Source organism: Ovis aries, chromosome 3 (assembly GCF_016772045.2).
Source record: "Ovis aries strain OAR_USU_Benz2616 breed Rambouillet chromosome 3, ARS-UI_Ramb_v3.0, whole genome shotgun sequence".
In the NCBI taxonomy this organism is placed as follows: domain Eukaryota; kingdom Metazoa; phylum Chordata; class Mammalia; order Artiodactyla; family Bovidae; genus Ovis; species Ovis aries.
Window position 1 is genome coordinate 221,605,165 of NC_056056.1, and position 23,790 is coordinate 221,628,954.

Here is a 23,790-nt window from a genome sequence, read left to right on the forward strand (position 1 = left end):
CTCAGTTCAGTTCAGTTCAGTCGCTCAGTTGTGTCTGACTCTTCGCAACCTCATGGACTGCAGCATGCCAGGCCTCTCTGAACATCACCAACTCCTGAAGTTTGCTCAAACTCATGTCATTGAGTCGGTGATGCCATCCAACCATCTCATCCTCTGACATCCCCTTCTCCTCCCACCTTCAATCTTTCCCAGCATCAGGATCTTTTCCAATGAGTTGGCTCTGCACATCAGGTGGCCAAAGTATTGGAGCTTCAGCTTTGGCATCAGTCCTTTCAATGAATAGTGAGGACTGATTTCCTTTAGGATGGACTGGTTGGATCTCCTTGCAGTCCAAGGGACTCTCGAGTCTTCCCCAACACCATAGTTGGTCTCTATGTCTCTGCAAAGTGTGCCTGCACCCGTTTTAGAAACTGAGGACACACCGCGAGCACCTGCAGGCGGGGGCCAACCAGAGTGTCAGCTCTACCCACGCTCTACTTCTGCTTTACTGAGTACACCACAGCCTTTGACTGCGGGCTCTGTTGTGCCTCTGTTGTGCTTTCACAACAAACTCTGGAAAATTCTTAGAGATGGGAATACCAGACCACCTGACCTGCCTCCTGAGAAATCTGTATGCAGGTTAGGAAGGAACAGTTAGAACTGGACATGGAACAACAGACTGGTTCCAAATCGGGGAAAGAGTACGTCAAAGCTGTATATTGTCACCCTGCTTATTTAACTTCTATGCAGAGTACATCATGAGAAATGCTGGGCTGGAAGAAGCACAAGCTGGAATCAAGATTGCCGGGAGAAATATCAATCACCTCAGATATGCAGATGACACCACCCTTATGGCAGAAAGTGAAGAGGAACTAAAGAGCCTCTTGATGAAACTGAAAGAGGAGAGTGAAAAAGTTGACTTAAAATTCAACATTCAGAAAACTAAGATCATGGCATCCGGTCCCATCACTTCATGGCAAATAGATGGAGGAACAGTGGAAACAGTGTCAGACTTTATTTTTGGGGCTCCAATATCACTGCAGATGGTGACTGCAGCCATGAAATTAAAAGACGCTTACTCCTTGGAAGAAAAGTTATGAACCAACTTAGACAGTATATTAAAAAGTAGAGACATTACTTTGCCAGAAAAGGTTGGTCTAGTCAAAGCTATGGTTTTTCCAGTAATCATGTACGGATGTGAGAGTTGGACTATAAAGAAAGCTGAGCGGTGAAGAATTGATGCTTTTGAACTGTGGTGTTGGAGAAGACTCTTGAGAGCCCCTTGGACTGCAAGGAGATCCAACCAGTCCATCCTAAAGGAAATCAGTCCTGAATATTCATTGGAAGGACTGATGCTGAAGCTGAAACTCCAATACTTTGGCCACCTGATTCGAAGAACTGACTCATTTGAAAAGACCCTGATGCTGGGAAAGATTGAGGGCAGGAGGAGAAGGGGACGACAGCGGATGAGATGGTTGGATGGCATCACCGACTCAATGGACGTGAGTTTGAGTAAACTCCAGGAGCTGGCGATGGACAGGGAGCCCTGGCGTGCTGCAGTTCCTGAAGTCGCGAAGGGTCGGATACAACTGAGAGAATTGAACTGAACCGCGCTCCCGGCGCACTCGACTGCGCCTGCGCCAACGGTGGGGGCGGGGCCTCAAGGGGGCGGGGCCTGCGGCTTCGGGGCCGTTGGTTTCGGGGCGGAACCTTCGCGCGGCGGGGGCGGGCGCGCGGGGGAAGGCTTTGCGGCCGTGCTGCGGCCGGCCTCCGTTGGAGTGGCGCCTGAGGGCGGTGCGGCGTTGAATTCTCCAGCTCCGCCTCCCATTCCGACTTCGGCTCCAGCTCTGGCGCGCGCGCTGTCGCCCTCCCCGCAGACCGCCTTCGGCCAGGCGACCCCAGCGCAAGGCCGCCCGGAGCTCCCTGAGACTTGGACCCGCTGAGCCGGAGGAGGCGCCGTGGGGTGAGCTGACTGGCGGGGGGCGGCCCGGGGCTGCCGAGTGGAGAGAGGCCCCCTCAAGATCTCGAGACCCTCAGGACCCGTCCCTGCCCCTCCAGACCCCCCGGCCACTCTCGGGATCCACGGCCGCCTGAAGGACCCCGACCGACCTCGGTGCCCAAGACGCACCCCCAACCCTTCTCGGGAACCCCAGCCCCGAAGACCCCCCGGGATCCGCCCCGGCCCCTCCAGACACCCCTGGCCCCCGAGACCCTGTGGGGGTCGCCGGCCACCTCTTGCCCTACACTTTTCAGAGTCCTCGCCCGAAACCCTTCAGGACTCTACCCAACCCAGACTCCGAGACCCCCTGAGGCCCTGCCGCCGCTTCAGGGTCCCGGGACCCCCGAGGATCCTCAGTTCCAGAAACCTCCCCAGATTCCTTCAGGACCCCAGCGACTGTCCCTCACTTTCCCTTCCCCAGGCCTCTTCAGAAACCCCCTGGGCCGTGAAGCCCCCCCACCCTCACCCCCCATGCCGTCTCTCCTTAGCCACCCACCCCGTATCCCTAGACTGCCGTCCCCACCCTCCAGCACCTGCCCTTGAGGTTCAGTCCCTTTTGGGTTCCTGTCCACGCAGGTCTGGAGGCTGGGCTTCTCAAACTTGCTGTCTGTGGACCCATCGGGCATCTGTGAAAGAGTTCCTGGGTGTTTGTAAATTCTTAGTATACAAGAAGTAGAGGTGTATAATGAGTCATCTGATGGCCCTTTGTGGCCGGGCAGAGGCTGTAGCACTTGTGTTGACCGTTGCACTGAGGCCAAAGCAGGACAGTCTTTAACTTTTTTTTTTTTTTTTTTTTTTTTAGTCTTTAACTTTTAATGCCCTTTGCTGAGGCTCATATGGCCCCACAGAAGCACCTAGAGAACAGATGTGTTGTGGAGGGAGGCAGAGCTAAGTAGATGAGGGGCTTGGGGTGGATCAAGATGAAGGTTGTGGTGGTGGTGGTGGTTTAGTTGCTAAATCATATCTGACTCTTGGCAGCCCCCTGGACTGGCCCGCCAGGCTCCTCTGTCCGAAGGATTTCCAAGGCAAGAATACCTGGGTTCGTTGCATTTCCTTCTCCAGGGGATTTTCCACACCCAGGGGTTGAGCCTGAGTCTAGTGCTTGGCAGGTGGGTTCCTTGCCACTCTGCCCCCAGGGAAGCCTCTGACTGGAGGAATAAGACCTTAATGAACAAGGTCCTCAAGCAATTAGAATCTGAAGTGAGAAGAATCCCACTTTGTTCCTTGAGGCCCCATGCCCTTGGCCCTTTCCTGAATTACTGCTTTCACTGTCCCCCTGAGTGCGTTGTAGACCAGCTCAGAGCTGAAGGAAAGTGGGCGTTGATCAGTGAAAGAAGAGTGAGGGAGGTGTTTGGAGTAGGGAAGACTGGAATGGAGGAAATTGGGAAGCTTACAGTGTGATGGCGAGGGGCAGGAAAGAGGTGGGCCAAGGGGGTCAGGACCAAAGCAGGTGGATCTGGGGGCTTCCCCGGTGGGTCAGTGGTAAATCTGCCTGCAAGACAGGAGACCCGGCTTTAGTCCTTTGGTCAGGAGGATCCCCTGGAGAAGGGAATGGCAACCTACTCCAGTGTTCTTGCCTGCAGAATTCCTTGGACAGAGGAGCCTGGCGGGCTACAGTCCATGGGGTCACAAAGAGTCACACGTGATTGAGGCAACTCAGTACAGCAGAGAGGATTTGGTGCTGGAAAGGAGTGGGAGGCCCATTGAGGGGTTTGAGGAGCAGAGTGAAAATAGATTTTGTGGTTTTGAACAGTCGCTGCGTCTGGTGCGGGAGAATTGGTTGGAGGGAGCAAGACCACAGGAAAGGTGGGAGGTGACCTGGACCAGGGTGTTGCCAGCGAGGACCTCACGCATGGCTGGCTTCGTCAAGTCTAGACCCAAAGACCAGTCCTGCTCTTCCTGTTTCAGCCCACAGTTTTCTGCCTGGGGACTGGCGTTGGGAACTTGCTAGTCTTTTTAGGGGAGGTTTGGTCCTCTGCCTCTAGGTCACCTAGGACTTCATCAGGGTGACTGTGTGTGTGTCAGGGTGAGTCCAGCCTCCACGCAAGAGATGGACATGGGGCACAGTGGGTGGGCGGGTGGGGAGGAGAGGCTGGGTCTCAGGAGTGGAACCAGATCGTGGATTTGGCTTATTAGCTGGGCGTGGGGGCCCTGAGAGTTCAGGTGTGCTGTCAGAAATGTCACTTTGGAGACTGGGACCAGAGGGGCTGAAACCGGAAGCAGGGTGGCTGTCAGAAGTCTAGAGAAGTCGAGCGGACCACAAGGCGTGGCAGAGGGTGTGGGTTAGAGAGCGATATGAAAGAGAAAGGCACATGACTTTTGTGGAGGTCTGGGCTTGCGTGAGGGGCAGGGAGACTCCCAGTATGATAGCAGAAGTCTCTGCGATGATGGCGATGTTCTGTGTTGGTGCCCTCCAGTAAACTCGACCGTGGGGTTGCGTGGAGTTAAGGAACTTACAATGAGACTAGTGTCACTGAGGAACTGAATTTAACTGTTATTTAATTTTAATTGAATAAACCCAGGAAGAATACCCACTGCCTGCATGGGTGTAGGGGAATCATACTGTCGTAGGCTTTGCTAGTTTAAGTGTTAGCTTTTGTCATGTTCCAGCAACCCTGAGATACAAGGTAAAGGAAATGCGCAGCTCGGAGAAGCTGAGTAACTGACCCCTATTTGAAGTCGTTCAGCCGGTACACTCGGTAGTCAGGACTGAACTCTGGGCTGGATCCTACTTCCTCCTGCAAAGAGCCTCCAGGTCTCTTTCCTGGGAGAGTGAAGTCCTCTGCAGAGGTGGCTTTGTTTCCTGGCTGAGCCCTCCTTATCTGTCTCTGCTAAAGTTAACACAGACAATTGTGTGATAAGCTAGAGGCAGGGACCCAACAAAGCTCTTGTGAGCTGGTTGTTTTGCCCGAGGCTGCTTCTTGCTGCCTCTGAATCTTCCTGTTGGTGGCTGTTTCCTTCAGCATTCCTGGAAAATGAATGGAGCAAGGAAATAGGTGAACCTGCAGACCAGGCACGCTTTGTGGTTTGATATTTGTAAAGTGGAAGTATTTGTTGTTCATTCGTGTCCAACTCCTTGCAGCCCGCTAGGCTGCTCTATCCGTGGGGTTCTCCAGGCAAGAACACTGGAGTGGGTGGCCATCTCCTTCTCCGGGGGATCTTCCTGACCCAGAGATCCAACTAGGATATCCTGCATTGCAGGCAGATTTCTTTACCATCTGAGCCACCAGGAAAGCCCTGATATTTGTGAAGGTTTGGTAGTAAAAAGAGCTACAGATTAGTGCCTTATGTGAACTTTGGGGGTCACAGTGACCAGGTGGTGCCTGGGATAGTGGCAGGATTATGGGGCTTGGGGCAGGAGTGAATATAGCTTGTCCCCTGACTTCCTGGGGAACTTTTACCAAGACACTGTCTCTCAGTCTCAATTTTCACATTTGTAAAGTAGGGTATTTGACATTCCAGAACCTTTAAGACTCCTCCAGCTCTGCAGTTCTATAATTTTAGATTTCACTGGAGGTTTACTTTCTATTAATAGAAGATCTTTTATTCCTCTTGGGATGGATAAATGCTGGTGGTTCAGCATGCCTTTAGCCTCTGTACTGGTACATTTTTACCATTATTGGCTTATTATTGAGTAACATGTCTCTTTGAGTTGTACAGCATGTCACATCCGATGGACAGACTGTTACGAACGCTTCAGCTGTTGGCAGTGTTCCTAGTAAAAGGTCAGGTGTATTTGTTTGCCATCTGAGCCGCACTGATGTTTGGAGAAAACTGGGACGAGTAATGTATCACGGTGATTGGTCTCTTGAAAGGGTTTTACGTCAGCCTTGGCCAGGTGAGAGGTAATGCGAGCCACGTCACAGGGCCGTGGGGAGCTCTGAATGAGATCGCGCTTGTAAGTGCTTAGTGTTTGCCCTTGGATCTATCGGCCGTAGAAGGTGTCAGTAATTCGCGCTGCTGTTTGAACTAAACGGTGACCTGTACGTTTTTCGTTAGTGGTGGCTTTTGTTGTTTTCTCGGTTTGAGCAGATGAGCCCAGGCTACTCTGGAGTTGCTTTCAAGAAGCAAACGAACACGTTTCGATCACTACAGAATAAGAATTTTTTTCTACAGTTTATGTTGACTGAATAAAAAGCGTTTGGTTAAGTAGCATGTTTTCAAATTGAGGTTTTGTATTTCCTGAAACGGGCGGGGGGGGGGGGGGGCGCGGAACAGCTCATCCTGGAGACCTCTGACTAGTAATGGCTAGGTCCAGTGGTCGGGTTTCACCAGAGTCCAGATTAGATGAGTATGTCGTTATGGAGAAGCAGTGCTAAAGTGAAAGCCTGCGGATGCTGAGGGAGAGAGCTGGCTGCCCGCATGGTGACGGTAGTAGATAAACGTCTTCAGGTCACGTGCCTTTCAGGTCCTTGGCTCGCTTAAAATCTTCAGGAGCATCCAGTCAGTGATGGGGATGACGGCATTCCCTTTTGACAGATTTGGAAACTGAGGTTCAGAGAGTGGTGGTGCTTCTGGTCTCCGGATCCTGTTTTCTCCACCGTGGCCCTGGGCATTGTGGTTTCAGGGCAGGCCTCTCCTTTGCAGTTCTGGAAGCTTGGTTTTTGTCCTTTTGCAGCTCGTTTTCAGCTCAGGTGAACCTAATTAGGCCAGCCAAACTCGTCACAAATAACCTCTGTCAGGCAGATTCCAGATAATTCATTAGTGCTTGAAAACTTCCTCCTGTTGCCCAGTGATTTCTGCTTCTGTGGCCCCCTCCCAGGTCAGCTGGGGGAACCAGATTGCTGCAAAAAAGGCAGTCTGTGGGAGTCAGGTTAGACTGAAGGGCCTGAGGATGCTAACGGCCAGGTGAGGCAGGTGCTCTGCCAGCAGCTGACGGGAAGGGCTTGCTTTGTGGCCGGAGGCCTGCGGACCCACCTGGGTGTAGTCACCGGGTTTGGCCTCCTGTAAGGACATTCCAGTCTTTAGGAACCACACAGGGATAACACTCAGGTGTCACTTCCAGGCCTGCTGTCCCCTGGGATGTTGAGGGTAAGAGCTTGCTGTGTTGCCTCTTCAGGCCTTCATCAGAGTCAAGTTGTTAGTAGTCAAAGGGGCGTGACTTTTTCCCACAAATTCTGGGGGCATCTTATTCCATCACCCTTTGGATTGGGAACATGAATTCAAAGCCAACATGTAGAGATTTTCATGAATATTTGTGATGTTCCGTCCCTTCCTGTGTAAGAGGAATGTATTCTGAGCACGTTTACCACATGCCCACTTATCTCTCTGCTCCTTTATACTGCTCAAGAGCCATGTGATAATTCATTTATAGAAAAAAATTGACTTTTGCTAAGGATATTTTTCATGATCCCACAGATTTGAAACTTCTGTTTCATGGTTTGTACTTGAGCGAAGGTGTAATTTGTCATAGAAAGTGATTTTAAGTTTTTTATTATGCTGCTTGTAATAAAGGGCTTCCCTGGGGGCTCAGTGGTAAACAATCTGCGTGCCAGTGCAGGAGACACAGTTCTGTCCCTGGGTCGGGAAGATCCCCTGGAGAATGGAATGGCAGCCCACCCCACTATTCTAGCCCGGAGAATCCCATGGATAGAGGAGCCTGGTGGGCTGCAGTCCATGGGGTCGCAGAGTCGGACACGACTGAGCGACTACAACAACAACTTGTAATAAAATACTGTCCTTGACAAGCATTTTCTCCCTCACCCTCAAAACTGTGACTCGTTCACTCACTGATTCATGCTTTTTCTTCATTTCTCTCTTTATCGTGATACTCTCGTCTTCTGCCCGTCCCTCTCCTCTTTCTGGTGATGTATGGAGTGTCTCAGGGGTCAGCACCTGGGCCAGGCTCAGCTGGACTCTGGCTGGCCCAGCTGGTGTTGCTCTCTATTGGTAGCTGTCCTGGAGGCTAGACCCGGTTGAACGAGGCTGAGTTCCACTCCAGGAGAGCAGGCTCCAGTGTCAGTGTGTTTATCACATACCTGCTTGCTTGTTTGCCGACATCCCGTTGGCCAAAGAAGTCATATGACCATCCCGGCGTCAGTGCGAGGGGCTGACTGTCCCAGGGCCAGGGGGCCAGGGGCACAGGGAGGGGAGGGCTTCACTCGGCACGTGGAGTTAGGGGGCTGGGAAGCCGGGCTGCTTTGCTGGCTCCGAGGAGCTAGTTTGGTGTGTGTGGTTTGCTGTGTTCTGTGTTAGATTCCGATGAACGTTTATTTAGGGTGGAGCATAGACATTCAGCGAGTAAGGTGGTCTCTGACTACTCTGCAGTTCATTCATAAAATGCTCATAATGTCAAATTTAAGCAGAAAATATCCTATTCAAACTTCTATTCATGACTTTGGATAAAAAGGACAGGAACTGCTTATACAGATCTGTGTTGGGGCTGGATTTGGCTCTCAGAAAACGCTGTTAGGTCCTTGAAAGAAGGAATGGGTTGCTATGATGACTGGGCATTGGGCCTGCAAACTGTGGTGACGACATGATCACCAGGGAAACCGAAAGATGCGGCTCCTGAAAGGTCTCTGGAGGCTTTGGAGGCTTTTGTTACCGTCGTAGTCTGGGAGCTGATGGGCTTAGAGAATGATGCTGGGGTTGGGGGAGGAGTGCCAGAGGCTCGCCGTCCTGTGGAGACTTCTAGGATCCGGGTATTCAGTGCTGCAGAGATCTCCTGCTTGGCCCTGGGTTTAAAAACAAGGCGAGATTGGGGTACTTTCTAAAGTCACTGTGGGGTTTGGCTCTGGTAATCATGCTGCTGAAAGAACAGGAAATGAGGTAATGTCTTTAAACATGTAGTGTTACAATGAACTGTGAATGTCTAAATATGGGCAGCTATGCAGTTCATCACTGCAGAGTTACTGTGTTGAGACTTAATGTGATCGGGTACTTCCTGTGTTGGCGGGTGTGATCCTTAAAGGTAGCTGGCAGCGTTTGAGTCTGGAGGCTCATCTGCCTGGACGTGCTGGGGAGCTGGCTCCAGGCCTGCATCACCTCCTCCTCCAGGAGGAGGGCGAGGTCTGAGCGCCTAAGCCAGCAGCCGGCCGCCCAGGAGCACCCGCCCTCGCCTGTTACCGAAGCACTCAGTGCCCGCAGCGATGGTTTGTTCTCTAGGGAAACTTGGAAATCACTTCATTTTGGAGTTAAGTCCAGCCCACAAAAGTGTGATTGGTTCGCACTCTTCTGCAGAAGTGCACCTGTAGCATTTAGGGTTTCAGTTTGCATATAAAGGAGCACCAAGAGCAGCTGAACAGTAATCGAAAGAACAGGAGATAGGTTTCTAGAGTTCTCCACAGTGGTGACAGTTTAGGGCATGTGACTTCTGCAGTCACTGGGCCCCCAGTGACTGTTCAGACAATATTCTAAACTGTCATGTAGAGCAGGGTGAGATAAAAGACTCCATCCCAGGTGCCAGTGAGCATCTCGGATTGACTCCTCTCGTAGGATGGAGCGGGAAGGACCCTGAGCTCCCTCCTGAGGGGGGAAGTTGGAAAGCCTTTGTGGTGCCCGAGCTCTCTGACTCGGGTTTGAGTCCTGAGCACTTTTTCTCTGAGAGGTTCCCGAGCTTGCAGAACTTGCTCTGTTAGCAAGGCTTCCTGTTGTGTAGCTGTTAACACTGAGGGCTGGTGAAGAGCTAGGCCAGTCACTGAAATCGCCAGGCTGGGGCCCAAGGTCGCTTATACTTAGGATTATCAGGCGCAGTGGGAAACCTCAGTATTTCCCCTTTCCTCAGAAAATATCCAGCAGCGAAAACAAAAACGGACCAAGCTGACCTTTGACGACTCGGGAGGAGTTAGGGCCCAGCAGCGCCCGGGCACGGGGGTGGGCGCCAGGGGGCAGCACTGAGCTCGCCCGCAGGCCCGCCCCAGCATCTGGGGAAGGCCCCTGGCGCCTGGGGAGGCCTGGCCCACTGGGCCCTCTACCCGGGGTGGGGGATGCCCACAGGGCCCTGCACAGGTCTGGGTCCATTTCAGGGGATATTCTTAGGATCCTCTTTAAAGTCTAACGATGCTCCTAGATTGATTAAGCCTTGTTTCCTTGAAAATCATTTTTAGTGGCCCAGTTCTGAATGAGGGGGGAGGAAAAAAGATCACGCATGTGGAAGGGTGGTTTTCAGGTAGTGCTAGTTGGGCTGTGCCCAGCAGGCACTTAGGCATTCTGTTGACCACTTTTCTGGAGAGCATTTTGGCAGCATGTGCTGAGATATTTTACAGGGTTCATACGCTGCAACTCAGCAATTCTGCTTGTCAGAAATCTGTCCTAAATAAATCATTTCAAAGTAGATAAAAGCTTTGTGTGCAGAGGTGGTTGTCGTAGAGCTCCAGCGATGTCCTGCCTTGGCGGGGAGGGGCAGGGTGGGTAAAGAGCCTGATGGCCTTGAAGTCGGATAGAGGTTGGCGCATGTTGCTGTAACACTTGTATTTAAGAACAGTTTTTTTTTTTCTTCTTTTTTTCCCCTTTAGTTTTTTCTCTTTATGTATAGTTTTGAGTAACATAAGGAAATGCTTTTCTTAAAATGCATGAAAAAGTAAGATATGACCTATGGTCTCGAACGATGTAAACATTTTAAAGTGAAAAATCTGGAGGGAACTATACAAATGCTTGCATGTAGGTAGTAGGATTATGGGTGTTTTAATCTTTATTTTTCTGTATATTTCCTTATTTACAGTAAATATTAGGTATAGAATTGGTGGAGGCAGTATGATTCTGGAAAGGTGTTAGAATACGGAGATTGTTTGGCAATAGAGACCTAGCTGGTTGGAGAGTCCTGTTTTATGTAAGTTAAGAGTTGACCTTGGACTCGGACTGTTCCTTTGGACTGGGTTTCAGTGTGGCCAGGCGTGTCCCCAGAAGTGGTCCTGGAGCAGAGTGGTGCAGGGACAGCGCAAAGCCCGGCCCTGGGCCGTCGCGCCGCCCCCTCCCCCGCACTCCCTGTCCTGTCTTCTCCCTCCAGAGTCGGGCTTCAGGGCGCCTGGCCTGATAAGTCACACAGTTAGGAGTGGGGGCTTAGGGGCCGTTTTGGATTGTGTGTTTGTATGTGACAGTTTTCAGTAATTCTGATTTAGAGAGAGCTCTGGGGCCCTTGATTTTAATTCCAGCCTCATCTCTCTTCCAGAGTACTGATGAAAGGACTTTCATCTGGGAAGTAGAAGTTGCCTCTGAATCCCTTTAGGACTCACAGATGGATTCAGTGGAAAAGACAACAAATAGAAGTGAACAGAAATCAAGGTGAATGACGCCGACTGCACCTTCACACGGGTGTACAGCCTCCGCCGCAAGTCTCATGTGTTGGTACCTGCGGGGCCCAGTAATACTGGGTCAGGAGATGGTCTCAGGGGCCTTTGCCTCAGTGTAAGAAACATCCCAGGAGACAGTTCTCTCTCTGCCCAAGGAAGCCACTGTCACCTGGCCTCCACACCAAGCCGCAGGGGATCAGAGTGTCACCTCTAAGGCTGGAGGTGTCGTGCTTTGCAGGAAAGAAATCTCTGACGATAAATGGGCAGGTGGTGCCTCCATGAAGTAACACAGGAGGAAGTGCTTGCTGGGGAGTGGGTCGTGGAGGACCTGCATTTTGCCAGGGATTTTCTTTCCTGTCCCTATAATCAGGGATCATTTATCGTCATAGTTTGTATTTACAAGCTCTTAGCAGTTTTAAAGAAATTTAAATTGCTGAGCTTCTTTGTTTACATACACACGTCAGTCTTATCAACACCGTGGAGGACTCGAGATGGACAAGACAGTACTGTCCCCACGTTCCTTACGGAATGCGGACTGAGCCAGTGAGATGGATGCGCAGAAAGGGAAATGGATATGAAGAGCAGCGTGCAGGCCCGTGTGGTCAGTGTGGGGGCGCGAGGCGTGTGTCCAGCACGGGCTGTGTTGGACCCGCCGCCGCACGGATGCTCGTGGGCTGCAGCGTCGCCCTCGCGGTGGCTGTGCTTCCATGCTGGCTTTCATTCTTCCCCTCTCTTCTTTTTAAGCAGAAAGTTTTTAAAAAGCCTCATCCGGAAACAGCCCCAGGAGCTGCTCCTGGTCATTGGGACAGGCGTCAGCGCGGCGGTGGCCCCAGGGATCCCCGCCCTGTGCTCCTGGAGGAGCTGCATCGAGGCCGTCATCGAGGCCGCTGAGCAGCTGGAGGTGCTGCACCCTGGGGACGTGGCCGAGTTCCGCAGAAAGGTGACCAAGGACGGGGACCTGCTGGTGGTCGCCCATGACCTCATCCGGAAGATGTCCCCGGTAAGTGCTTTCCAGGTCAGTGCTTCCGGACCCCCTGGGGCAGCTTGGCTCGGGGTCAGGCTGGTGAACCAGGAATCCAGGGCTTAAATGTCTCTATGAGTTGGGCTCACGAGCCAGAAGTCCTTCAGTTCATCAGAATCAGTTCAGTTCAGTTCAGTCGCTCAGAGAGTCATGTCCGACTCTTTGTGACCCCATGAATCGCAGCACACCAGGCCTCCCTGTCCATCACCAACTCCTGGAGTTCACTCAGACTCACATCCACCGAGTCAGTGATGCCATCCAGCCATCTCATCCTCGGTCGTCCCCTTCTCCTCCTGCCTTCAATCCCTCCCAGCATCAGAGTCTTTTCCAATGAGTCCACTCTTCACATGAGGTGGCCAAAGTACTGGAGCTTCAGCTTTAGCATCAGTCCTTACAAAGAACACCCAGGGCTGATCTCCTTCAGAATGGGCTGGTTGGACCTCCTTGCAGTCCAAGGCACTCTCAAGAGTCTTCTCCAACACCACACTTCAAAAGCATCAATTCTTTGGCGCTCAGCCTTCTTCACAGTCCAACTCTCACATCCATACATGACCACAGGAAAAACCATAGCCTTGACTAGATGGACCTATGTTGGCAAAGTAATGTCTCTGCTTTTCAACATGCTGTCTAGGTTGGTCATAACTTTTCTTCCAAGGAGTAAGCGTCTTTTAATTTTATGGCTACAATCACCATCTGCAGTGATTTTGGAGCCCCCCAAAATAATTCTGACACTGTTTCTACTGTTTCCCCATCTATTTCCCATGAAGTGATGGGACCAGATGCCATGATCTTTGTTTTCTGAATGTTAAGCTTTAAGCCAACTTTTTCACTCTCCTCTTTCACTTTCCTCAAGAGGCTTTTTAGCTCCTCTTCACTTTCTGCCATAAGGGTGGTGTCATCTGCATATCTGAGGTTATTGATATTTCTCCCGGCAATCTTGATTCCAGCTTGTGCTTCTTCCAGCCCAGTGTTTCTCATGATGTACTCTGCATGTAAGTTAAATAAGCAGGGTGACAATATACAGCCTTGACGTACTCCTTTCCCTATTTGGAACCAGTCTGTTGTTCCATGTCCAGTTCTAACTGTTGCTTCCTGACCTGAATATAGGTTTCTCAAGAGGTAGGTTAGGTGGTCTGGTATTCCCATCTCTTTCAGAATTTTCCACAGTTTATTGTGATCCACACAGTCAAAGGCTTTGGCATAGTCAATAAAGCAGAAATCGATGTTTTTCTGGAAATCTCTTGCTTTTTCCATGATCCAGTGGATGTTGGCAGTTTGATCTCTGGTTCCTCTGCATTTTCTAAAACCAGCTCAAACAGCTGGAAGTTCACGGTTCATGTATTACTGAAGCCTGGCTTGGAGAATTTTGAGCATTACTTTACTAGCATGTGAGATGAGTGCAATTGTGTGGTAGTTTGAGCATTCTTTGGCATTGCCTTTCTTTGGAATTGGAATGAAAACTGACCTTTTCCAGTCCTGTGGCCACTGCTGAGTTTTCCAAATTTGCTGGCATATTGAGTGCAGCACTTTCATAGCATCATCTCTCAGGATTTGAAATAGCTCAACTGGAATTCCATCACCTCCGCTAGCTTTGTTCGTAGTGATGCTTTCTAAGGCCCTCTTGACTTCACATTCCAAGATGTCTGTCTCTAGGTGAGTGATCACACCATCCTGATTATCCGGGTCATGAAGATCTTTTTTGTACAGTTCTTCTGTGTATTCCTGTCACCTCTTCTTAATATCTTCTGCTTCTGTTAGGTCCAGACCATTTCTGTCCTTTGTCGAGCCCATCTTTGCATAAAATGTTCCCATGGTATCTCTAATTTTCTTGAAGAGATCTCTAGTCTTTCCCATTCTGTTGTTTTCCTCTATTTCTTTGCACTGATCGCTGAAGAAGGCTTTCATATCTCTTCTTGCTATTCTTTGGAACTCTGCATTCAGATGCTTATATCTTTCCTTTTCTCCTTTGCTTTTCGCTTCTCTTCTTTCCACAGCTATGTGTAAGGCCTCCTCAGACAGCCATTTTGCTTTTTTGCATTTCTTTTCCATGGGGATGGTCTTGATCCCTGTCTCCTGTACAATGTCAGGAACCTCATTCCAGAGTTCATCAGGCACTCTATCAGATCTAGGCCATTAAATCTATTTCTCACTTCCACTGTATAATCATAAGGGATTTGATTTAGGTCATACCTGAATGGTCTAGCGGTTTTCCCCATTTTCTTCAATTTGAGTCTGAATTTGGTAATAAGGAGTTCATGATCTGAGCCACAGTCAGCTCTTAGTCTCGTTTTTGTTGGCTGTATAGAGTTTCTCCATCTTTGGCTGCAGAGAATATAATCAATCTGATTTCGGTGTTGACCATCTGGTGATGTCCACATGTAGAGTCTTCTCTTGTGTTGTTGGAAGAGGGTGTTTGCTATGACCAGTGCATTTTCTTGGCAAAACTGTGGTCTTTGCCCTGCTACATTCCATATTCCAAGGCCAAATTTGCCTGTTACTCCAGGTGTTTCTTGACTTCCTACTTTTGAATACCAGTCCCCTATAATGAAAAGGATATCTTTTTTGGGTGTTAGTTCTAAAAGGTCTTGTAGGTCTTCATAGAACTCTTCAACTTCAGCTTCTTCAGAGTTACTGGTTGGGGCATAGACTTGGATAACTGTGATATTGAATGATTTGCCTTGGAAACGAACAGAGATCCTTCTGTCATTTTTGAGATTGCATCCAAGTATTGCATTTTGGACTCTTTTGTTGACCATGATGGCTGCTCCATTTCTTCTAAGGGATTCCTGCCCACAGTAGTAGATATAATGGTCATCTGAGTAAAGTCACCCATTCCAGTCCATTTTAGTTCATCAGAATAGCGACCCTTCAAATGGGGGTCCCAGGCACCGTGTGGGCCCCAAAGACAGTCCATGTCAGATAGAGCCTGGCGAGGGAGCTCGTCCCAGGGAGGTCAGCGGGCTGCTCTGGGGACTGGCCCAGTGACCTCATCCTGGTGCAGCGCAGGGCATGGCCGCCAGCTCTGCTTGGGCCTGAGCAGGCCAGCCGCGCCTCCTCACACGACAGGTGCGTCTCCAGAGTGTCAGGGAGAGGACAGAGCGTCTTTGCCTCCTCGGGAAAGGACCCAGCAAGGAAGGAGGTTGGCGTAGGGGCACGCGCTCTCTGAGTGGTGCCCGGAGCCAGTCGGGCTGGTGCAGAAGCGGGGGAGCGCCCACAGGGCGCAGCCGGGGCATCCCCGACCAGGCTGCCCGCGGAGTGGAGGAGATGGCCGGGGCCTGGTGTCCGAGGTGCATTTCTTCCGTATCTGAAGAAGTGTAGCCGTCGTCTCCTTTGGGGCGGAGAGATGTAGGAGTATTCAGAGGAGAAAATGAAGCTGGTACCCAGAGAAAGTGCAGCTTGACCCCGACGGCATTATGTTCTCACATGAAAACCTGGGGGCGCACAGGCTGCCCTGCCGCCTGCCCGCGCAGCCTCCACCTCGTGCCCAAGGCCGGCTGCCCGACTCCTGCCTACGTGACGTGAGCGTTCCGGCGGGGGGCGAGGGGAGGAGGGCCAAGCGTCCTTCCTTGCGGGGTCTGGCGTGCCACAGACCAGTCACATTGTTGCGGCATCAGCCAGAATTTGCCCTGTGGCCCGAGGTGGCTTTACCAGAGTCTGGGAGGCGCTTCAGCTGGGCGATGGTGCCAGGTGTGGTGCAGTGTTAAACCTGGGGCAGCTCCCATCACGGGCGGGGTGGCTACTGCTGGTTGGAGTAAACCAGCTTCTGCGTCCAGTTACGTATTGTCTAGGGCTGAGGTCATGCTTGCAGACAGCCGAGTACTGGCCGCAGAGCCCGGAGTAGTCTGCCGTCCCGAGGCCCCTCGCCAGGGAGAGGGGCAGGGCTGGGGGCTGCGGCCGGGCTTGGGGCCTTGGGCGAGGGCGTCCCCTCATGGAGGGGCAGCTCTGATGCAAGGTTAATCAAGGAGATGAGTGTTTGGGGCTTTATCCTTTCTACTCCTTTGTGTGTTTTTGAGCACTTCCATAGAGTTAAAGTAAGGCCAGTCAGAGAGGTGGTGTTCTCCCGTGTTCAGCTAGTTGGGAGCAGGGACGTGGAGTGAGTGGGGAGTCGGTTTTCCCAGGGGTGGAGTTCTGCGTGGGGATTCCAGCGGAGCTGGGAAGTTGCAGGCGTTTTCAGGAGTAATTCCAGGTCGTGACAGCCCATGGTGGGGTAGGCCGGTGGGGGAGTGAGAGATGGGGTCAGTGGTGGTGGGTCCTGGTGGGGCGAAGCCTCCCGGGAGCCACGGTGCTGAGTCGGGCAGATGGAGGACTTCTGGAAAGAGGCTGGCTGTTGGTCCTGCTGTGGTTTGGCGTGTGGAGGTCCCCGGAGGAGGTGATGGAGGCGTGCAGACACTGGGCGTGAACCCACGTGCGCTGTGGCATGTGCAGCTGAGAGGCACGGCAGTGAGCAGGCTCCGCCAGGTCTTACCGGGTCAGGAGTGAGGTGCCAGGGACGTGGAAGCCGGTTCTCAGGGGAGAAGGAGGGGAACACTCACACAAGAGCGTGGAGGTGTGGGGCTCCCTGAGGGCAGGCCCGTGGAAACGGGGGCGGGGATCAGAGCGTCTGGCAGCAGGAGCCCAAGCCCGAGCCGGGGGATGGGCACAGCCTGGAGGGCAGTGGGTCTTGCAGGCGCTCGTGCGTGCCTGCCACAGGCTTAGGGCCAGGCTGGCTGGGGTGCCCCGGGGTCACGTGGGCCTCCTCACCCAGCACCCCAAACTGTTCTTCAGGGGTCCGCCCGCCTCCCTGTGGGCCCTGCCCAGCGGCCCTGCCGAGCAGTTCTGCTCACGGCCCCCCAGCCTGCCCGCTGCATCCTGGGCCCGTCCCGCTCCTGACCCTGGGGGCTCTGCAGCACTGGCCGCGTGACACACTGTCCCTCACTGGACGCCCGCTGCCAGCCTGGGGCCCCTGTGGCTCCCGAGGAGGGAGAGCCCAGGCCTCCCTGAGGTCTGCGGGGCCCGCGGGGTGTCGTTCCGGGTCACCTGTCTGACCCCACCTGTGCCAGGCGCCCTCGCGCGGGCTCGTCCCTGCTGGGCGTGCCCTCTCCAGATCCACCTCTTCCTCGGCTCTGGGCTCAAAGTCCTGTATCAGTGGCCCTCCCTGTGCCCTTTGACCCGGACACCCTCTCGCCCACAGGGCTCAGCCTCTTCTCTCTGCTCTTTGTCGGCGCTGATTGCTGCTGACATTCCACCAGCATCTTGGCACAGTCTCCCTGCCCCAGGGTTTCAATGACCTCTGTGAGGTCAGCAGTTTCCTTTCTTCTGTAAAAAAGACTGCTGTCTCTCTTGTTGTTCAGTCGCTCAGTCGTGTCCAACTCTCTGCGATCCCATGGACAGCAGCACACCAGGCCTCCCTGTCCATCACCAACTCCCGGAGCTTGCTCAAACTCACGTCCATCGAGTCGGTGATGCCATCCAACCATCTCATCCTCTGTCGTCCCCTTCTCCTCCCGCCCTCAATCTGTAAAGCATCTTTACAGTGAGTCAGCTCTTCGCATCAGGTGGCCAGAGTATTGGAGTTTCAGCTTCAGCATTAGTCCTTCCAATGAATATTCAAGGTTGATCTCCTTTAGGATGGACTGGTTGGATCTCCTTGCAGTCCAAGGGACTCTCAGGAGGCTTCTCCAGCTCCACAGTTTGAAAGCATCAGGCGTCTCTCTGGCACTTAGACTATCCCCTCGTGCCTGGGGCTCAGTGGTGGTGGAGACACAGCGTCTTGTAACCCCGGGCATCCTCTCTGCAGCGCACGGGCGACGCCAAGCCCAGCTTCTTCCAGGACTGCCTGATGGAGGTCTTCGACGACCTGGAGCAGCACATCCAGAACCCGCCAGTGCTGCAGTCCATCCTGAGCCTGATGGAGCGGGGCACGCTGGTCCTCACCACCAACTACGACAACCTGCTGGAGCTCTTCGGGCAGCAGCAGGGCAAGCCCATGGTATCGCTGGACCTGAAGGACAAGACCAAGGTGCGGGGCGGGCGCCCGTGGCGGGCCTGCAAGGGAGCCCCGTGCCGCGATGGCGAGGCGCACCGAGTCTGTGTGTGCAGCGTTTCCTTGACTGTCACCCTGGGAGCGTCTCCCTGTCACAAAGCCGTCTTCAGAAGTGTGGTTTTACATGGAATTTCATACGAGACGAGGTTATCATTATTGTGAGCATATTGCCACAATTATAAATAATGCTACAATGGGAATTCTTACCCTTTTTATAAGTTCTTAGAAAAATGTTAGGGTCAAAGGGTATGATTGTTTTAAAGACAGATGATATAAATTACCTGAGTATTCTCCAGAAAGGTTCCCTGCTTACACAGCACAGCTGTGAGAGGGTAATCCATCTTCCTGATCTTGCCAGCCTGTGGCGTTGCTAAAAACCCAACTCCATGCATTTCTCCCATTGGATACGGGCACCCATTTTATGCTTTTATTTCTGTTATTACTGAGGTTGACCATGGTTTCATCGTAACAGCTGTGTTTCCGGTGTGCGTGTGTGCCTTTGGGTTTACACCATCCCTGCCTGCTCCTCCCTCACCGTGGGGGTCGTGGGGTCGGTCCCAGCCCCACTCCTCACACAGGGACTCCAAGGGCCACCGAGCTGACGCCTCGTGCTGGGGCTCCAGTTCGCGCGCTCCCCCGAATCGTTAGCGACCCACTCCACGTCTGAGCCACGCGCTCCCGTCCATGGTGCTGCTCACTGTGGTACCTGAGCCTCTAGAAATCAGCTGCAAAGGGCAGGGAGCCTTCTCTGGCTTCTCTGCCCGCGAGTGTCGGTTGGTCTGCAGGGGTCAGTCCGGCGCACTGGGAAGGTCCTCGGTGTGAAGATAAAAGGGATGCACACGACATGCAGCTTCTCTAGGGCCTTCCTTGTGTGTCTTGATATGAAGTCAGGAGAAAGCTCCTTGATGACTTATTTTTTCTGTATGTATATATATTTCAGGGCATAAAATCAACGTATGCCTAACAGTAATTAAAATATAACGTGATTTAGAACAGAAAGCCTCCATAATCTCCCTAAAGTCATCAGTTTTTGGCCGTTTGTTATTATATAAAATGTTAAAGATATTTTCTGTGTAACCGTCTTGGTCTCTAAATGGAGAAGTTCTTTCTAATATGGCAGGACGAGGAAAACGAGCCCTACCAGCTGAATTTCTCCTAGGCTTAAAGAGATGATAATACATCAGACCCTCTCTCTCACTTACACGTCAAGGTGGGCTTGAGAACCCACAAGCGTCTCCAGGCGCCCCCCTCTCAGCCTGTGCTTCCTGTGTGTCTGCGCTTCGCCAGGTCCTGCAGTGGGCGCGGGGGAGCGTCAGGTATGGAGTGCTGCACATCCACGGCCTGTACACCGACCCCTGCGGCGTGGTGCTGGACCCTTCCGGGTACAGAGACGTCACTCAAGACCCAGAGGTCATGGTACGCCTCCCTGACTTGGCCCTGGTTGTGCCCCTGGGGCTGTGTGGGGGCTGCTAGCCATGGGTGGACTGAGCAGGGTCCAGGCCTCCCGCCCCTTGGGCGCCTTGAACAGAGGCTCCATGAACTCGAGCGAGCCTCTTGCCCAGGGACATGGCTCCGTTTCCTGAGGGCGACTCACAGGCCCCGCCACGGTTGGAACGCTCTTCTCCTGCCGTCCCTCCCTGCTTCTCTTCTCTGTCCATCCACGCACCTCCTTTCCTTTCTCTACTTAGCCGTCTCTTTCAAAACCTTGAATTTCATTCTCTGCAAGGCTTTTTTGATGTCGTAGACAAAAGAGGGTGTGGCGAAACTGCCTCTTGGCTTTCTGTGAACTCACTTTTTATGCACTTAGAAGCCAAGGGGGTCCTCACTGACTTGCTCTGGAGCTCATGGTCTGCCTGTTGCTCCCCAGGCATGGGGGCGGTGACGAGTGTCGGGCTGGGCTCCCGCCGCCTTGGCATGGCCATGGGCGGGCAGGGGCAGTCCTGTCCGACACCGAGCCTCTCTGGGTGTCTGGGTCAGCGATGCAGCGCTGTGCTCCTGCCCGATCCTCTGTGCCCACCCTCAGGTAACCATCACCACCCCGCCCCCCCGCCCCTGAGCTCCCCTGCCCTCCCTCCGCAAACCAGGCCCTCCCCTCGGAGTTCACATCCTCCATTTATTGAGACAGGTCAGTTCCAGGGATTAGGTGTGTGCACATAACTGAACTGAAAAAAAATTCTATGTCCTTACCGTATGTTTTGAACATTCTAAACTGCGTGTGATTCTGGAGGATTTGAACTGAGAGGCTGCGCTGGCTGCAGGGGCGGGGTGGGCAGCACAGCGCTGACGGGGGGCCTGGCCGACAGCCTGGCTCCCAGGACGAGGCCCCCTCCCTTCCCTCTGCCTTCCTCACTCTGCCCCCCGGCGGCTCTCGGGAGAGGCCCTCCGGGGAGCAGCGACGATTCAGCGTGGCACGCGGGTAGCTTGGCGCTGGGAGGGCCCGCTCCCGGTGGGCGAGCCCAGTCTCGCTGGTGCTTCCGCAGGAGGTTCTCCAGAGCCTGTACCGCACCAAGTCCTTCCTGTTCATGGGCTGCGGGGAGACGCTGCGTGACCAGATCTTCCAGGCCCTCTTCCTGTACTCGGTGCCCAACAAGGTGGAGCTGGAGCACTACATGCTGGTGCTCAAGGAGAGCGAGGACCATTTCTTCAAGCAGCAGGCGGACATGCTGCTGCACGGCATCAAGGTCGTGTCCTACGGGGACTGCTTCGACTACTTCCCAGGGTACGTGCAGGACCTCGCCGCTCAGATCTGCAAACAGCGAAGTCCAGGTATGGCTTGTGTGGGTGGCTTGTTTGCTTTTTCACTTTTCAATGTATAAAACCAATAGGATTCTTCCATTTTTTGCCCCTTTTTATAGATATAAATTACATGCCATAAAATAAATAAAATTGAGAATTTTACACACCATTAGATTCACCAGTCTTCTGTCTTTAAAAAAAATGTTTCTGTGTACTAAAAATAGAAGATTGGGGTTATTGGCATGGTAGTAATAGTCTGTAAATTGAGTTTTTTAGTTAAAGTGTGTGTATAGTTGTACATGTCTATTCCTGATTCAGATGACATGCCCTGCTTCAGATTACCTTAACCAAGAAAGACAGCTGCCCCGCCAGCTCCGTCAGCTGTGCTCCTGACAACCTGCAGCTGTCTCACACCTTTATCCTGTCACACTGCATGTTAAATAGTTACAACCGCTGCAGCACAGAACAGTTCCACGAAGACTTTCCTTTTTCAAATAACATCTTTTCCCTGTTCTGCTGAAGGCAGCAGCCCTTTTAAGTAATTCTCGGCCCTCCTCTGGGGAGCTGATCATCTACCAGGAGTTGCCACGATACGTGAGCGCTTGTTCAGCTGGTCATCTTGCCATCAGAGCAGCTCGTGGCTTGGGGTCTGCATCATAAAACATGGATGACGGCAGACCTGGAGAGGTCTGTGTGGGCTCGCGTGTCCTTGTAATAGGAGACCAGACATAGTCACCCACAGGTGGTGGAAGTGGGTTAACCACAGAGCTGCCTGGGCACGACCAGCTATGAACTTGAAGTCTAGACAATGCGAAGATCACGCGAACGCGATGCACGGATAATCTGGCAGCTTAGTTTCTTCCCACTAGGCCTTTTTGAAATTGATAGTAATTAGCACAACGGGCCAATTTAAGTTGAGTTTCCATTAATGAAAGTGTCATTAGAGTGGCCGTTTGTTACTAAGCGAAGGAGCAGGGAGCTGACACTTGCCGTGTTGCACATTGCTATGAGTTTTATGTCCTTGGCCTTATTTCGCTTTTAGTCACGGTGCCCACTGCTGCTGGGCTTGCCTGGTGACTCCATGGTAAGGAATCGGCCTGCCTGCCAGTGCAGGAGAGGTGGGCTTGATCCCTGGGTTGGGAAGGTCTCCTGGAGAAGAAAATGGCAGCCCACTCCAGTGTTCTTGCCCGGGAAATCCCATGGACAGAGGGATCTTGTGGGGTATAGTCGCTTGGGTTGCAGAGTCAGACGGGACTGAGCAACTAGACAACTAATCCACTGCTACTAAGTAGATGACTTTAGAGCTGCTGAGATGTACTCAGAGAGGCGACTCAGATGCCCAGGTGTTCTGAAGCTGGATTGGGGGTCCTGGACTGACAGCAGAGTTGGACGTGCCCTCGGGGCACCCCACACAGGCCCACCTGCTGACATGGGGGTGGCGGGGGTGGCAGCGGCTCCTGCCTCCCCCACCCCTCACCTCCAAGGACCTCACCTGCGGCTCCCTCCCGCGTGAATCTTTCTTGGCAGGGGATTCCTGTCCCCATTCAGGCCCCTTTCCCAGACCCTAGCAGCTGAGCGGCTCTGACAGGCTGCCGGGGGCTAAAGGTCGTCTGGACTTAGAATCTGTGGCTATGTCTTTGAGCACGTGTGTGGGTACAGCCTCGAGGTGTTTCTGCTGTTGGGAGCGGGGGGTGGACTGGTGGCAGCAGGGAGGGGCAGTTGTGACAGTGCCTGGCTGGCACGGGGGCGTCGCACGCCACGGGTTCAGCCCTCACATCGGCCCCGGGCTGGAGAGGAGGGTCAGGAGTGAGCCCCAGCCGCCCCGTGTGGCGAGCGCACCTCAGGCTGGGCAGGATCCCCCGTGCCAGAGCCAGCCTTGCCCGGCTCCACCGCTGGCTCCACCGTGGCCTGAGGAGGGCGAGCTGTCAAGTGGCTTCTGCTGACTGTTTTCCTTTCTTCTCCAGATGCCGATCGAGTGGACAGCACCACGTTGTTGGGTAAAGCAGATCTTGATTTTCCCCAGCCTGGTTTTTCTTTATACATTTCACGGTCTTCCTGTGCTCACTTGCAGAATGATCAGAGAAGTGTTTCTCACGTTAAATACTTAGCCCGTGTTGTGTCAGGACAGCCCCCTCAGAGAGGACGGATAGCAGCACCTTCATGAGGGTCCCTGCCACCATGAAGGGGCTAAAAAGACAGCCCTTCAACTGCGGGCTCAGCTCTGTCAGACGGGCCACCTGCTGGCGCCAGGAGTAATGTCCTGTCCTAGAGCCCAGAGGAACTGGAAGAGTCTATTTGTATCATACCATTTGGTCCAAGATGTATTAATAGTTAATTTTTGACTCATCCTCTTCAGACATTTTAATTGCAAAGGTTCTAAGTGTTCATGTAAATTTTTCTATTTATTTACTACTTGTTTGAAATGTGAATACACTTCTTACAGGGCTCACTCTGCCCGTTTATGAACTGACAAGCTGTGACTGAACTTGGTGTGCCCCGGCGTCTACCCCGAGTGGATTTTGTGCCAGGCTGCCCCACCTTGCTCAGTCAGTTGGGTTAGAAGGGGCTTCTCTCCAGTCAGTGGAGCAGGGGCCTTGCAGCCCTGGGCTCCTTCCCCGTCTCAGCAGGGCCACAGATGGAAACTGGTTAGTGCTGGATGGCTTTGGTTTAGGAATTATTAAACAGTTACACTCAGCTTTCCATTTCTAACTTATTTGTACTGAAAGGACCCATTTGTTTTAGGTGCTTTCTTTTGATTCCCAGAACCATCTATCTGTTTTGAAAAAAGCACTAGCTTGATAGA

At 52.7% G+C, this 23,790-nt stretch overlaps 2 protein-coding genes across 7 annotated transcripts in view; one reads left to right on the top strand and one right to left on the bottom strand.

The window, feature by feature from the left end:
- Window positions 1-964: 964 nt before the first annotated feature.
- LOC132659508 (basic salivary proline-rich protein 3-like) lies at window positions 965-2,666 on the bottom strand. Its single transcript, XM_060413625.1, has 2 exons — window positions 2,512-2,666; window positions 965-1,972 (listed from the first exon to the last, which is right to left on the bottom strand). Exons 1-2 carry the CDS (start codon window positions 2,602-2,604, stop codon window positions 1,640-1,642), a joined length of 426 nt encoding a protein of 141 aa, XP_060269608.1. The 5' UTR covers window positions 2,605-2,666; the 3' UTR covers window positions 965-1,639.
- FAM118A (family with sequence similarity 118 member A) overlaps window positions 1,806-23,790 on the top strand; it is a 35,101-nt gene continuing 13,116 nt past the window's right edge. For 2 of the 6 annotated variants that reach the window (XR_006059502.2, XM_042247874.1), the window contains exons 1-7: window positions 1,806-1,942; window positions 11,088-11,200; window positions 11,953-12,208; window positions 18,006-18,227; window positions 19,539-19,667; window positions 20,732-21,017; window positions 22,952-22,984. Coding sequence is in view for 5 of the 6 variants with exons in the window: in XM_042247874.1 (XP_042103808.1) it covers window positions 11,154-11,200; window positions 11,953-12,208; window positions 18,006-18,227; window positions 19,539-19,667; window positions 20,732-21,017; window positions 22,952-22,984 (973 nt within the window). In the remaining variant the exon portion in view is untranslated. The remainder of the gene's footprint in view (window positions 1,943-11,087; window positions 11,201-11,952; window positions 12,209-18,005; window positions 18,228-19,538; window positions 19,668-20,731; window positions 21,018-22,951; window positions 22,985-23,790) is intronic. The other 4 variants (XM_042247875.1, XM_027968206.2, XM_060413624.1 and 1 more) reach the window with 4 other exon arrangements.

What these genes read in the sequence shown, in the direction of transcription:
- LOC132659508 (XM_060413625.1), bottom strand. Translation starts at nt 2,604, where the DNA reads ATGCCCGATGGGTCCACAGACAGCAAGTTTGAGAAGCCCAGCCTCCAG. An exon ending in GGACTGAACCTCAAGGGCAG is followed by an intron (nt 1,973 to 2,511) that starts GTGCTGGAGGGT and finishes TCCACTCGGCAG; the next exon opens with CCCCGGGCCGCCCCCCGCCA.